The sequence below is a fragment of the Silurus meridionalis genome, chromosome 11, assembly GCF_014805685.1.
Source record: "Silurus meridionalis isolate SWU-2019-XX chromosome 11, ASM1480568v1, whole genome shotgun sequence".
Taxonomy (NCBI): domain Eukaryota; kingdom Metazoa; phylum Chordata; class Actinopteri; order Siluriformes; family Siluridae; genus Silurus; species Silurus meridionalis.
The window spans coordinates 4,680,533-4,695,999 of record NC_060894.1 but is presented as its reverse complement, the minus strand read 5'-3'; the positions used below and the strand labels follow the sequence as shown (position 1 = coordinate 4,695,999).

The 15,467-nt window shown below is 37.6% G+C and overlaps 1 protein-coding gene across 1 annotated transcript in view; it reads left to right on the top strand.

Moving 5' to 3' along the window:
* Positions 1 to 14,647, top strand: part of loxl2a (lysyl oxidase-like 2a) — a 47,400-nt gene extending 32,753 nt beyond the window's left edge. The window contains exons 6-14 of the mRNA XM_046861489.1: positions 1,278 to 1,461; positions 3,403 to 3,554; positions 6,172 to 6,339; positions 9,215 to 9,380; positions 9,474 to 9,714; positions 10,089 to 10,204; positions 10,464 to 10,600; positions 11,381 to 11,492; positions 12,635 to 14,647. Of these exons, the coding sequence (XP_046717445.1) occupies positions 1,278 to 1,461; positions 3,403 to 3,554; positions 6,172 to 6,339; positions 9,215 to 9,380; positions 9,474 to 9,714; positions 10,089 to 10,204; positions 10,464 to 10,600; positions 11,381 to 11,492; positions 12,635 to 12,702 (1,344 nt within the window). The 3' untranslated portion in view covers positions 12,703 to 14,647. The remainder of the gene's footprint in view (positions 1 to 1,277; positions 1,462 to 3,402; positions 3,555 to 6,171; positions 6,340 to 9,214; positions 9,381 to 9,473; positions 9,715 to 10,088; positions 10,205 to 10,463; positions 10,601 to 11,380; positions 11,493 to 12,634) is intronic.
* Positions 14,648 to 15,467: the final 820 nt, after the last annotated feature.

Below are 15,467 nucleotides of genomic sequence, written 5' to 3'. Positions count from 1 at the left end.
TAGCATTGAGACCGCTGGACATGGGGCCCAAACCCACAACCTTGAGATTAAGATTGTTGTTGGCTATTTTATATTCCCTGTTTCTCACTACATCCATGACCTTTCTAGCCACAGCTAAAACATTTCTTTATCATCAACCTGGAGCACATTTTTCAAAAATTCTGCTTAAATGGTTCCATCTGTTTCATGAAGTGCAACAATGCCAGCAGAACAGGACTGAAGATCAACATGAGGATTAGACTGTTTGTAGATAGAAGATGTTTTATTATAGGCAACCTCAAGTTGTTTAATCTTTGGCAGAATTGTAGACACAGAGTAAAAAAGCTGAAAACAGTGGCTAGAAATAATGTCATGTGATTGAGTATGCAATTGTTGCTGACTTAAGGACATTGAACTAAAATAATGAAATTAAATAAAATAGAGAAAATGAGATGAATTTTTAACATGGTGTATATTATATAAACTTTCCTTTCGGCTTCTCCCATAAGGGGTCGCCACAGCGTATCATCCGTATTCATGATCCGCATGTTCGATTTGGCATTTATCCGGGCTTGGGATCGGCACTAAGAGTGCACTGGCTTGTGCAACCCTAATGGCTGGGGTTGAGTCCCTGACCAAACATATAATATGATCGATAGATAGATAGATAGATAGATAGATAGATAGATAGATAGATAGATAGATAGATAGATAGATAGATAGATAGATAGATAGATAGATAGATAGATAGATAGAACTTTATTGTCATTGCATTGTAATATGGGTATATTATATAAGCTAATCTGTATTGATTTCGGTTTGAATTACCGGTGTTCTTTGACCATATTGTACACAGTTATAAAGGGAATTAAGGATGGGTTCTTTTTTGAGCCTCATATCAACTTAAGGAGTTTTTCCTTGCCACTGTCATTTTTAGCTCGCTCATTAGGTTTATACTTCTTCTTCTTCTTCTTCTTCCCATTAGGGGTCGCCACAGCGGATCATCAATCTCCATACCAGTCTGTCCTCTACATCTGACTCTTTCAAACCAACTACCTGCATGTCTTCCCTCACCACATCCATAAACCTCCTCCTTGGCCTTCCTCTTTTCCTTCTTTTTGGTGGCTCCATCCTCAGCATGCTCCTACCGATGTACCCCATGTCCCTCCTCTGCGCATGTCCAAACCATCTCAATCAATCTCATTTCTAATCCTGTCCATCGTTGTCATTGACGTCCTATACATGATCTGTTTTTATAAAGTGGATCAAGAGACTTTTTTTTCTATAATTTTTTCCAGCAACCCCTGGTGCGTCTGCGTGGAGGAGCGAAAGCGGGCGAGGGTCGAGTGGAAGTGCTGAAGAACGGCGTTTGGGGAACAGTGTGTGACGATAACTGGGATATGAAAGCCGCCAGCGTAGTGTGTCGAGAATTGGGCTTTGGCACTGCTAAAGAAGCTCTAACTGGGGCACGAATGGGGCAAGGTGTGTATCGCTTACTAAAAAAAAGTTTATGCTACATAACAAGCTTCGTTCTGTTCGGTCTGCATATTTTATAACAATACGACTGCCGTTGAAGTAAACATTTTAATAATTAATGAGACTAAAAGTTTCATTCTTAGAATCCTCAGAAGAGACTCAGCTAAGTTTAAACTGTAATTATTCCTGTCCTTGACATGCTAGCTGAACTTCTGTGGGTTCTGCAATATTAAGAAACATCAACAATGGCTCAGTAACAAACCCATTTGATAAATTAATACCACAAGAGTCAACTTTTCATGTAAAATCTTATTGAAAACACAAAAACATAGTGTGGGTTTAATGATACTTTAAAATGTCACTTTAATAAATCTGACGTGATTTATTTAACAAAACCGAAATGAAAGAATGAATGGTTTTCTGTTAAAAATGGGCTTTTAATGTTAGCATTTAAAATCATGACAATATACTATACTTTTTTTTCTTTAACTTTATGTACAAAGAGTTTTAGGTAAACCAGGCTGGAGGCTGCAGTGCAATCTTGGAGATCGATAATTAAAAAAACAAAAAGAAAACAGGAGTTTAAGAGTCTTGTTCCACCATCTGTTCATATCAAATAACCACATGTTCTTCAGTCGTGTCCAAAATGTTCGAGTGATGATTGAGAAAGAATCCCAAATTGTCATCGGTCATTTATTTAAAAGACTCTATCCATCTTTTTAATTCAGTTTGTACCGTTAGAACAGTAAAATAGAGATAACGTATTATAGGTGCAGTTATATTTTAAACTTTTTTTCTGTCTATTAGATGAAACTACAGATTTAATGACACATTGCCAAACTTTTCCAGTCGCCATCTGACTCCACCCCCTCTGCTTAAAATAATGCTGCATTTGAGGTCAAGTGGCAATTTGTAATTTCCCATCTACAACAGGAAAAAGCCACCAGAAACCCTATCACATTAAAAACTTGTCAATTTGGGGTAGACTTTTTAACTTAAAGTTCCTTTCCTGTTGACATAATGAAATCAGATCAACATGGCTGTAAACATGCTGTAAACAGTGCCCTACTTTTCCATTTAGGAAACAAACATTTAAGTTTTTTTTTATAATGATATAATTTAATCAACACATTTTGTACATTTAAAAGTATACCTTCAAGCAAATATGTGTTTGCCTTTTATTTATTTAACCACGTTTAGAAAATTTAGAAAACCACTTTTGGAGAATACTACAGATAACTTCCTGATCCTTAGTGATTTACATTCGATGGACAAAGACTATTGTGCTTCCATTGTTTTGTTGCTTATTTAGCATTAAGTCCTATTAGAGCACATCTGCTGTTTATTTCTCTGAAATGACAGTGCCTGCCAAAAGTTTGGAAACACCTAGTCTTTTTGTTTTTTGAGACACGTATATGTTCCTATTGTTCATATGCAAGAAACTAGTTAAAAAAAGCCAAAAACACAAGATTTGGAAAGTGAATGACTGGAAGAAAGTTCTGTGGAGAGATACAAGAGAACAAATTTGACATTTTTGGCTCTAACAGAAAAATTTCTGAAAGATGGAGAACAGGAGAGATGATGTTAGCAGACTGCCTCATACCCACAGTCAAAAATGGAAGCTTAATGGTTTGGAGTTGTTTTGGAGCAGGGAAGGTTGGAGACTTATTCCAGGTGAAAGGAAAACTGAACCAATATGGCCACCATTCCATACTTCAACACCATGCAATTCCGTCTGGACCACTAATTGGAAACAACTTCACCATGTAACAAGACAATGACTTTGAAGCATACATCCTAATTAGTTGGCCCCTTAATTTCAGGCTATAAGCATAACGTGTATCTGCTGTCTTTTCTTATCTATATGCAAGAACATATCAAAACAAAGAAAATTAACTTTTCACACTAAAACTAATCTAAATGTGTTTTTTGTGTGTTTTTGCGTAGGAATGGGCCCGGTACACATGAACGAGGTGGGGTGCTCAGGGTTCGAGAAGTCCCTGACTGAGTGTTATTTCAACAAAGAAGCTCTGGGCTGCAGTCATGAGGAGGATGCAGCTGTGAAGTGTAACATCCCTGATATGGGCTTCCACAACAGGGTATGGACCATTCTATAAAATTAACCGTTTCAATCACAAAAAAATGGAAAATCATTGAAAGGAATCCATCTCCCTGCAGTAAAATCTATAAACCTTTATCTTAACTAACCCCAGTTTTCTTTAGTTTTTTGTTTAAAATATTTATAAAGTCACTAAAAATGTGAATCTTTGTCAGCGTTGAACTCACAGTCTACCACAACTGAATTCTAATCTTAACTCCTCCTGCCACGTTACTTTCAACTGTTCTAGATCCAGACGTGTTTTTTTCATACAGAATGATACATAGCAATGTTTTGTTTAGTCTAAATTGTTTCCTTCTGATTCTATTTCCAGAAATTGTTTTAGTTGTTTTTTTTTTTTATTTACCATGAATAGGTTAGCTTGTATTTTCAGCTTATTTCCGTCAGGTTGCTCAGCCATGAAGAATTTCCTCTCAGGTTTAATTTAGCACTTATTTCAAGTCAGCATCCGAAAGGAAAGAATCGTATGTCGGTTTGGTGTGTTTGGTCTGGTGGTCGGGTGGGTATGGTTTATATATGACCTCATGTTGTTTTTAAGTCTAGACTTTTGTGGTCATAAAGAATGTCAACACCTCAGGGTTCGAGCACACCGTCGATTGTTCTCACCGAAAAAACATGTTGGAAAAGCAGCAAGCATCAAATCAACTGCGTTCGGAAATCATTAATTTTAATTGAGAGCTGGTAATTTACATCGGCCAGTGAAGAAGTGAAGTGGGAATGGCTAGAGAAGGAGATCAAACTGAGCAGAGTTTAGATGGGAGGAGATTTGGTGATTCTGTGACACTTGTTTTTCTTCCTACAGCAGTCATCATTTTCATTTTTTTTCTGGGAAAATATCTTTGAAAGCATTTAATTAAATAAAAAATGAAAGTATGTGTTTATAGGAGGAAAAGATCAGTGACAGAGTGGTTTCATGTGGCAAAACATTGTCCTTATATTTTCTTTTACACCAAGACCCAAAGGTTTTTATTGCTTTGCCAATGCTTACAATTTGTATGTATTTAAAAAATAATTGTGATACTTATTATATGTTTATAGTTACATTTATTGCTATGCAATGTCCGAACATTAGTTCATAAACGTAGCTCGTGTTATAGCAGCTACAAACATTAATTCCCTCATAGCCAGAAAACCTGATCTCCACCTATGATATGCCTTATAGCAACGCTATAGCAAATTTAATCAGTGTCTTCCTGAAGAATCATAGTGTAGAATGAATATATTGCACGCTGGATTTAAAAAAACATATTGAACGTTAATTGAACACACATGTATAAATACATTACATAAAAGGCAGAAGCGTTTGCCAGCACTCACTACACGCATGAGAACATCAGCAATAAGACGAATCCTTTGCATTTATTTCCAATTCCATGAAAGGACTGGATGATAAACTGTGAACAGGCGCAGAAGGCAGTACGATCTGCAGACATCTGAAATAATCCTGGGTCAAAACCAGTGACCCTACAGAAGCACACATCCCAATGCAAAACAGTAATAATGACTGCATGAGTTTCTTAAACGAAAAAGAATAAACACACGACAATGAATAAAAAAGAATGAAAATAGTAGATGACAGAAAATAGTAACTATTAATCTTAAAAACAGCTTTTATTTCTTCTGTGCTGTTGGTCTTGGCAAGTTTGAAAGCCTTGTGTCAATATCACATTTGGCAACAATCGCTTAGTTGCTGAATGTTCTTGGATGTCATACAGCCTGAGATTTCACAATTAATATCATACCACAGTCTTATTTTTTTGTAATTAAAAACATTAGGTCATGTATAAACCACACCCACCCAACCACCAGACCTTTTTCTTTTGTTAGCTGACTTTGCTTTATTACATATGGTGATACTAATTAATTTATCTAGAACAGCAGTCAGGTAACAGTCAGGAAAGCTGTAATTCATATAAAAGGTTTAATTAATTGTGTATGTTCTGATAGATTTTATATACAGTAACAATATATACAGTAAAGAATATATACAGTAAAGAAAGTTTCGCAACGTCTCTGAAACATGGCAAGCTGCATCCTTTTTTTATATATATATACATAGATGCATTTACTTGTCACATGTTACTTACAATACAGTCAAATTCTTTCTTTGCATATCCCAGCATAATTGGAAGCTAGGGTTAGAGTGCAGGGTCAGCCATGATACAGCACCTCTGGAGCAAAGAGGGTTAAGAGCTTTGCTCAAGGGCCCTTGAGTGGCAGCTTGAACCCCAGACTTTCTGATAACAAACTTTCTTAGTAAACTAAGCTAAGTAACTATTGGACAATTTCTGACCTGAAAAATAAATATTTGGCAAAAGCTGGGTCTGTCCAGCTGTGCTCCTTTCCGTGAAGAAAAATTTAATACGAGGAATTTCACTCTGGATATGAAAGCCTACCACAGAAACAACTCTTGCCAGAGTATCTTACTCATTACTTTGGATAATGATGCTGTCTGCATTGCTGAATCGCAGAGCAGCTTTTTATTTTGCAGACTACAATATTCTCCTAGAGAGAAATCTGATCACCAAATCATATGTCAATCAAGTGTTGCTTAACTTTGGATAAACACTAAATGGGGCTGGTTGTTCACATTGCAGCTGCGTCTGAGCGGAGGCCGGAACCCGTACGAGGGCCGTGTGGAGGTGCTGGCGGAGAGAAACGGCTCGATGGTGTGGGGAACGGTGTGCAGTGACAGCTGGGGAATCATGGAGGCCATGGTGGTGTGCAGGCAGCTTGGATACGGCTTTGCTAATCATGCCTTTCAGGTGAGAGGCAAAATGTTTTCTGTATCCAGAGTATTGTACAACACATTCATCATTCACATGCATAGAGCAAAGGTTTTAGGCAGGTGTAAAGAAAAGCTGTAAAGTTAGAATGCTTTCAAAAATATACATTTTATTTATTATAATTTTTGATTTATTTTATCAAATTACAAAATGCAAAACAAACAAAGAAAATTCCAAACCAAATCAATATTTGGTGTGATCACCCTCAATGTTTTTTTTTGTACACTTGCATGTGCAGGGATTTTGCAGGATCAGAGTCAGGTGTATGATTAACCAATGACACCAAGCTGGTTCTAATGATCATAAGTTTCATATGTAGGTTGAAACACGGTCATTAACTGAAACAGAAACAGCTGTGTAGGTGATGCAAACTGGGTAATGAACAGCCAGATGAAAGACACATCATACTTACTTCCGTTCAACATTGGAAGATATCCAGCAGTGCCATCAGCAAAAAATTTTACGAAATCAGTGGGACTCAGATACACCCATTTACTGTGTGGAGAGTTCTGGAGAGAAGTGATTTAATGGAAGAATTGTGGCAAAAAAAAAAATCACACCTGTGACATAGAAACAAGGCTAGAAACCTCAACTATACATGAACACATAGAAACTGGGGTGCAAAAAAATATGCCCGAACTGATGAGTCCAAATCTGAAAATCTGGTTGTAGCAGAAGGCAATTTGTTTGCCAAAGAGCTGGAGAGTGGTACAATAATAAACAGTGAAGCATGGTGGAGGTTGCTTCAATTATAGTAATCTAAAAAAGTAAGATCGGTTTAGGCTTTTTGTATGTACAGATTATAAGCAACAGTATCTGCAATTAACTTTCATATCAATTAAAACGGAAAGTCGATTGACGTCATGCTGCTGCGCTCAATAAACAGCTATATTTTTTAATGATTTAATAATCAGCTTTTTATAAGTGTGTATGAACGGCTTGAAAATGCTCATCCTGATGTCTCAGTAGGAATAAATATGCTTGAGCGTCGGTTCAGTAGAATGGAGAAACCCAACTGAGAGCAAACCGAATGGCATTTATGTAGAAATCAGTTGGATAGTCTGGTTTAGTACTTCGGATTTTTAAAACTGACAGAAAAAATGCTTTATTCCATATGTGAAAATGTTTTTCATATACACGTTTTGAGGCTAAGTTGGGGGATGATGGAGGGAACTGGGAAATGATGCGTAACACGATTTGTTCGGGGACACGTGTACTTTTGCAGACCCACAACTGCTGGCTGCGGACCAGTAATAATATCCCAGAGTTGGGATAAGACTGTGATAGCAGCACTGAACAGTGTGTGTGTGTGTGTGTGTGTGTGTGTGTGTGTGTGTGTGTGTGTGTGTGTGTGTGTGTGTGTGTGTGTGTGCGTGCACGTAAGCTTATTCTGGCCGCAGTGGGCTCGTATGGAGGGGTTTATGAGTGGAAACTGGACCAGTCCACACTGCCATCATGACTTTTTATGAAAATAATTGTGTAAAATTGGCCACAACTTTAAATTTGAGTTCCATAACAGTAATGGGGTGTGTGTATGTGTGTGTGTTGTGTGTGTGTGTGTGTGTGTGTGTGTGTGTGTGTGTGTGTGTGTTGTGCATGTTATGTTATTTAGTTAGCTCATGCAGAGTATGTGTGCGTTTTCAGATTCAGAACATATTCAGGAAAACAAGATTAATAATGAGTGTCTTGTAAAAGGAAGAGAGATTTAAAGCATGTCAAGAGATTGTCTGGGAGCATTAAAGAGGGTTGGAGGAACCAGGGAACAGAGGGAAGCAGGAGGAGAGGGAGGAAAAGAGATTTAGGGAAAGAGACTGATAGAGAGAAACAAAGGCAGAGTGAAAACGAAATATGTAAATTGAATGGGGAGTGTGTAGGAAATATGCAGTAGAAAGTGATTTAGACAGCAGGAAAGGTCAAGAATAAAAAGACAGCAGTGGAGAGAGAGAGAGAAGGAGGACAAAAACCAAGACAGAAAAAACAAAATGTGTAAAATAAGGAAGAGACAAACAAAGAGACTGAGATTGAGATTATATGGGTGAGATTGAGGAAGGAAAGGATGGAGTGAATGGAAAATGTGATGCTGTGTCCATTGAACCAGTGCAGTGGGGGTATGACTCACACACACACACACACACACACAAACACACAGTGACCTAAAAGGACTCGAAGAATATACAATTAATTTAAGAGTACGCATATGTGCATACACACACACACACATACACACACACACACACACACATACACACACACACACACACACACACACACACACACACACACACACACACACACATTGCATCTTTGTATAATAAAACATGCACATTGACTCTTGACATCTTTTCCAAAATGTTAGGAGATTTCTTTCCAAATGCACATGATAAATTTCCAGATGTTTCTCAGCTGTGTGCATGCCATGAGTGCTGTACGGTGTTTATGTGGAGCTCTCTGGTGGTGACACACTGCTACTGCAGCTCATGTTGCACTTTGGAATGGTATTTAGTAAGTAGGGGTCTCCAAACTTTTTTTTGGTGGATGGATACTGAATAATAATAATAATAATAAAAAAATAATAAATATACAGCGCTCAGACTCGAGTGTAAAAACTACCAGCATGTGGTGTCATTGATTCACCTCTAGAGGCCGCTCTTGTAATGACAGTGGACTGGAAGAATGGATTTTTGCTGATAGCAAATTGTTCCAGCAGTTAACTAACGGTGCCTCGACCTCTGTTAATTACTAAGGTTAATTTTAATGTATACTAAAATTATATTTTAAATTAAATGTACGTTTTTGGACCCCTGGTATAGGTCATAATGCTTATGCTGATGGTCATTCATGTGTGTGTGTGCAGGAGACGTGGTACTGGCAAACTCAGGTTGGCAGTAATGCTGTAGTGATGAGTGGAGTTCGGTGTTCAGGCACCGAGATGAGTCTGGCTCAGTGTCTCCATCATGGGAAACATGTCAATTGCCCCAAAGGAGGAGGACGATTTGCTGCTGGAGTCTCCTGCACTGAGAGTGAGCAGCATACACACACACACACACACACACACACACACACACACACACACACATTCACACAATAATGTATTTGATTACTGTATGTCTCAGGCGCTCCAGACCTGGTGCTAAACGCAGAGATCGTTGAACACACCACGTATCTGGAGGACCGGCCGATGTACGCTCTGCAGTGCGCTCACGAGGAGAAGTGTCTCTCCAACAGTGCCAACACAGCAGATCCGTCCTCGTACCGACGGCTGCTGCGCTTCTCCTCACAGATCCACAACAACGGCCACAGCGACTTCAGACCCCGCAACGCACCCCATGCCTGGGTGTGGCACGACTGTCACAGGTGAGTGTCTTCATTACCTCGTTTTCTCCACCAGGCAACCATAAGTCAGCACTTCTCATCGTAAGAATAACACATACACAGAGAATAGCACCAGTTGCGCAGCTCCGCAAAGGATGATGTCTTTTTGCCACAATGACTTATGAAGGCCAGTGATCCCTGTGACTGTGTGTGTAGCATTAAGGCTGCAATCTGTTTGCTTGTTACAAAACTAGTCTTGAAAGCTTTAGATTTTACCTCATATCATTAATAATTTCCAATGTTATGTTATTTACATTTTTCCTCAAGTTTAAATATTTTATAACGATAATAGCCCTGTACGCTTTACCACATGTAACCATTGTGTGTGTGTGTGTGTGTGTGTGTGTGTGTGCTAGGCACTACCACAGCATGGAGGTTTTTACTCACTACGACCTTCTGAGTATGAACGGCACTAAAGTGGCCGAAGGGCACAAAGCCAGCTTCTGTCTAGAGGACACCGAGTGTGTTGAAGGTCAAACACGCACACAAACACACCCTTAAAAAATTTATTTTGTTCAGTATTCATTTCTTATTCATCTCACATCTGCTAATATTGTAAATGATGCAACATATAAAAGGTTTAATCATTACGAGAACTTAATTGTAGATAGTAGTGTATATATTTATATGATGTATTAATAGAAATAATAGATGCCAGTGTAATTATCAGTGCACCTGTTAGAATAATAAACACTTAATACCAAATTCCCGGGTTTGCATTTCCTCTGCAGGTATACAAAAGCGTTACGCATGTGCTAATTTCGGTGCTCAGGGGATCACAGTGGGATGTTGGGACACGTACAGACACGACATCGATTGCCAGTGGATCGACATCACCGACGTCAAACCCGGAGATTATATATTCCAGGTCTGACAAACTGCTTCATTTTCTTCCAAAAAAAAGTACAGATGATCCTGAGTTACGATGGTTCAGCTTACGATTTTTTAATCTTACAAAATTGTACAAATATTTTCGTTTCGGACGTCTGGCAAAATGTAGCAGCCCACTGCCATGTACCAATTTACTGTATAGATTATACAATATGTTACTGTAAATTATTCTGTTTTGATACATTATGTACTGTAATTTGTTAAATTATTAACAACTTACAGTATACTACCTCACACTGATCACCATTCTTTAAGATTCCTGGGTCCGCTAGGCCATGTCTCAACTTTTTCAAGTATATTTTCAAGTTATGATGTGGTCATCGGAACACACCTCCATCGTAACTTCCTGTAAAGAATTTCCAGATAGTGAAAATGTGGGTCAACTGTGAACCGGCAAACACTTAATGAACAGAAATAATTGAAAAGTTTTGTGTATAAGCCTCGTCAGACCTGATCTAAAAAAAAAGGCACTGTGTGAGACATTGTTTTAGTAGGAAAGTCTGGAGAAATAGTGAGAATTACTACAAGAGCTGTTTCAATTCAAAAGAATGCGGATACAAGTCAATATGAGCTGTTTACCAGATTCAAAATGGGAATGCAGACACCCTTTAAACTGGTCTGACCATTTTACCTCTTTATAATTATGTCAAAATGTTTGACTATGTCTACGTCTTAAGGCTGTAAACTCTTGCAGTTGATAATAATGTGTTTTGAAGCTCTTTAAAGACGCTAACGGTCGACTCTGTCTTTCTGACAGGTTGTAATTAACCCTAATTATGAAGTCGCTGAGTCGGATTACACTAATAACATCATGAGCTGTAAATGTCGCTACGATGGATATCGGATCTGGACCTATAACTGCCAAACAGGTGAGGTTTCTGCCAACTCCAGACCAATCAGCTTCTCAGTAACTGTTAATTGTTGGTAAAAAAGGAATATTTTGCTCATGTCACATTGAAGCAGTGCTCTTTTCCCCGGGTTTTAGTTTAGGTTGAAAAAATGTTTATTAAATAAAGGATAAATGATATTGGTATTTTATGTATTGATTTAATATTAGCAGATGTGGAAAAGGTCATAGAATATTCTACTCAAATGTGTTACTTCGATGAAATTTTAATAGAGTACAAGTTACCGGTGTAGAAATCTACTCAAGTAAAGTAAATAGTAGTCATTTAAAATTGACTACAAATTTTCTACTAATTAAATTTTAACAGTGGGGGGTGGGGTGGGGTCGGGGACTCTTGTGTGCTTAGAAAAGTACAAGAAAATATAAATCTCAAACTAGTTGTTTTTAATTAAAGGAACACATTTACAAATTAAAGTGTAATAACAAAAAAAACCCCAAAAAACACTGAAAGTCCACTAAGTCAAAAACAAGAAAAAGATCCTCCTGTTATAATGTGATTTATGATAATGAGAGAAATCGCAAATGCAGATTCAGAATTCAGACAGTGAGCGCACGCATTGAACCACTTTCGATTCGATAGCATTTCGCTTGCAGCTGGTCTGCACCACAGGCGTTCGTCTTCAACTTTCTTTCTTATGAGTTTTGCACGTTTGTTCTCTGCCCTTCAATCAATTTCCGGGGTACGATTTTTCTTTCTCGTACATTATTTGTATTTATTTTTTCTTTAACTCAATAATGGATATGATTTAAAATATAGTTAAGTACAATACTTAAAAAAAATTACCTACTTAAGTAAAAGCAAAAGTTCATATTTTAAAAAGTACAGAAAAAACCCCACTCAATTAACGCTCAATTAACTCAATTAATGTTTTAGCTTTCTCTGAAGACTTTCTAATGTTGTAGAACATAAAACTAGTGTCATATGTGCATTTTCAGGGAAGATACTATATGTAAATTCTAAAACATTTTCTGGATGATGATGATAAAGATTATAATAATGATTGCTGCCAGATACACAAGTCAATCTTGGACTTTTCTTAGACTTTTTTGAGTTTCTCTGTCGAAACCTTTCAGTCACGATCTGTAATTTCGTCATTCCTGCAGGTGGCTCTAGAAGTTCGGATGTCGATGAATTCACAGGAATAATGACCAACAGTCTTCAGCGCAGGTAGAAAACCAACCAAAGAGAGGGAAGTGAAGAGTGGAGAGGAGCCCAGTCGGACTTCAAACACGAGAACCAACCACTATAGGAGGGATGCCGACGTGACCATCCTGCACCCGTGATCACTTTGTTTACTGCCTATAAGACGTGACGTCTATCATTACATGCCACCTTCACTAGAGCTCTATACTGGTATCTCAAACAAAATACACGAACCGAACATGATCCCCAGCTTCTCGACTTCATAGTAATTTATTGTAGTAGGAAACATAGAAAGGTAGAAATACTGAGCTTCGAAAGCCAAGTTTGTTTAGAATGTAACAGATATTTTTTTCATAGTGGTGTCGTACTCAGACTGTTTTCTGTTTTGACGCTTTAAAATAAAATGGCCACGATGTTCCCCCTGTGGCAGATGTAGTCGATCAGCTAAGATACATTCGCTTCCTTTGTTTTGCGCTGGATCTTCACTGCTAATGTAGCTAACAAGTAAGGGAAGCATTCTGCAAAGTGCTTGAATAAACCATTTGCCTGATATTATCATCAGGATAATTTCTAACACACAATTTCACTCTTACACTCCTGAACCTCAAGCTGGTGCTGCGTTTAACCAAACTGTGATAAGGCTTCAAAAAATGGAGCTTTAAATGTTCTCGTCATCCTTTTGTTTCATTTTATATATATACACCGGTTTGTCATACAATGTCAAAAACCACTTGAAACCACACATGAAAAAAAACGTAGGTGCTGAAAAACTCAATGGAATGATTAACATATGCAGTAAGAACAATGCTAGCATCTTTATAACTAGCCAGTGTTATGCTACACTCAAAAACTGTACTGTTGGCATCATATTTATGAGAAGACTCCAGATAAACAGACCACCAGTGTGTTATTTACCCCAAGTACAAAAAAAACAAAACATCTGCTAATTATTTTCCCTGTTATTTGATTAAACACGCCTAAAACATGTTTACTAGCTAGCTAATCCTCAGCCATGGCCGTTAGCTAGTCAAATTTCTTTCTGAACCTACTGAAGAGTTGAAATCTTTCCTTTACTTGTTAGCTGATTCGACGCGGAGCTCCAGTGCAAACGAGTACAATTCCTGAGTCAAACAGACTCACGTTATACTAAAGGTAGCTGTAATGATGGTGTGACGTTTAAGCCTAAAAGATGTTTTACTCAAGGTTTACAACCTTTACTTCCACACTCACCTCGTTCAAATCAGGACACACGTACTGTACTGAATACAATGATCACTTGAAATGAGCTGTGTGCCAAGATTAAAGTTCCATATCGCAATCAGGGTTTTATAAAGATAATGGTATAATCGTCAACGATTTATTCTTAAACAATTGCAACAAAAACACTAGCATTTCTGTATTCATGGCTAGCACAGTACGCTGTTATAGCACGAGCTAACAGACAAACCTCAGCGATCCGAATGGAACTTTTGTCGATCTATGAACCAAAACTTTATCAAGATTTTCGCTACACGTCTACTTGAAAACGAACTGTAACGTCGAATTTCTGACCTCCAGTGAAATCACGCCCTGCTTACGCCACGCGATATGTAGCGCTTTTCTTTCGCATATTACTTTCATATTTACAGCTTGCTTGTTTTTATGAAATTCGGCCGATTTTATAAGAAATGCTGCTCGACAAACGAAACCATTTTCCACTCAGTCAGATTCTCTGGCTGAACAGACAATTCATCGAGCATGCCATGTAATTTATTCTCACCAGGGGATCAGGGATTATTTTTTTCTTCTGTTCATTATGATCGATTTAAAAAAAAGCAATGTGGAACTAGAAATCTTTCATGAACTCGTGCCCCTCCGTTTTATGAGGGCGTTTACAGCCATTCGAGAGGTTAACGCATCATGATGTGTTTACTGTTGAATGTATGATTCACATTGTGCCTTGTGTTCTATAATAAAAACATATTTATGAGTCATTATTGAATTGTGTTTTTATAAATGGACGTCCTGCAAATACTGGAAAAACAATGAGCGGAAGTATTTTTTTTTCCTGTTTCTGTTCATTTTCCTGAGTTTTAAATAAAAGATATAAAAACCTTTCTTTCTTTATAGATGTCGATCTTCTGGCTAATGTTACTGAGTAACAAGTACAGAGATCAGACATAAAATTAAGACTTTAGAACATTAAGAGCAGTGAATTAAATAACACTGATTATCTCTTCATCATGGCACCTGTTAGTGGGTACAAGCAAGTAATAAAAAATAAAAAATAAAAAGTCAAAATCCATATGCCTTGAATGATTAAATACAGCTCCTCCTCAGAGATTAAGGTTTATAGGTACAAGACTTGTGATCGTGATGTGTGGTGTGTCTGTAATTTAGATTTGGGAGAAAATCAAGAACAGGAAAATTCTTGCTTGATTTATTTTACTTTTGTTTTAGCAGTGATAAGAGATAGTAAACGAAGTTATATAGTTGCAGTCCATGCTGCATTTGTAGATTCTAGTTACTTTAGTATAGTTTTTTTGATAGTGTCCACCAGCGGGCGCTACATAACAATTAAAACAGAAGTGCAAGAATTAAACCGACTATTAGATTTGGGTGTGAAAACATTAAAGAAGCAGACAGTCTTAAACCATAAACTCAGATCAGCTCAACACACCCTTCTCCATGTAAAGGTGCTCACTTTAGCCCCGCCCTTAACACCCTCCAACACCCCTCACCCTTGTAGAACATACATTTAATATAAACATTTTTAAATACATATTAAAAATGTAAACTGGATGTTCACAAATG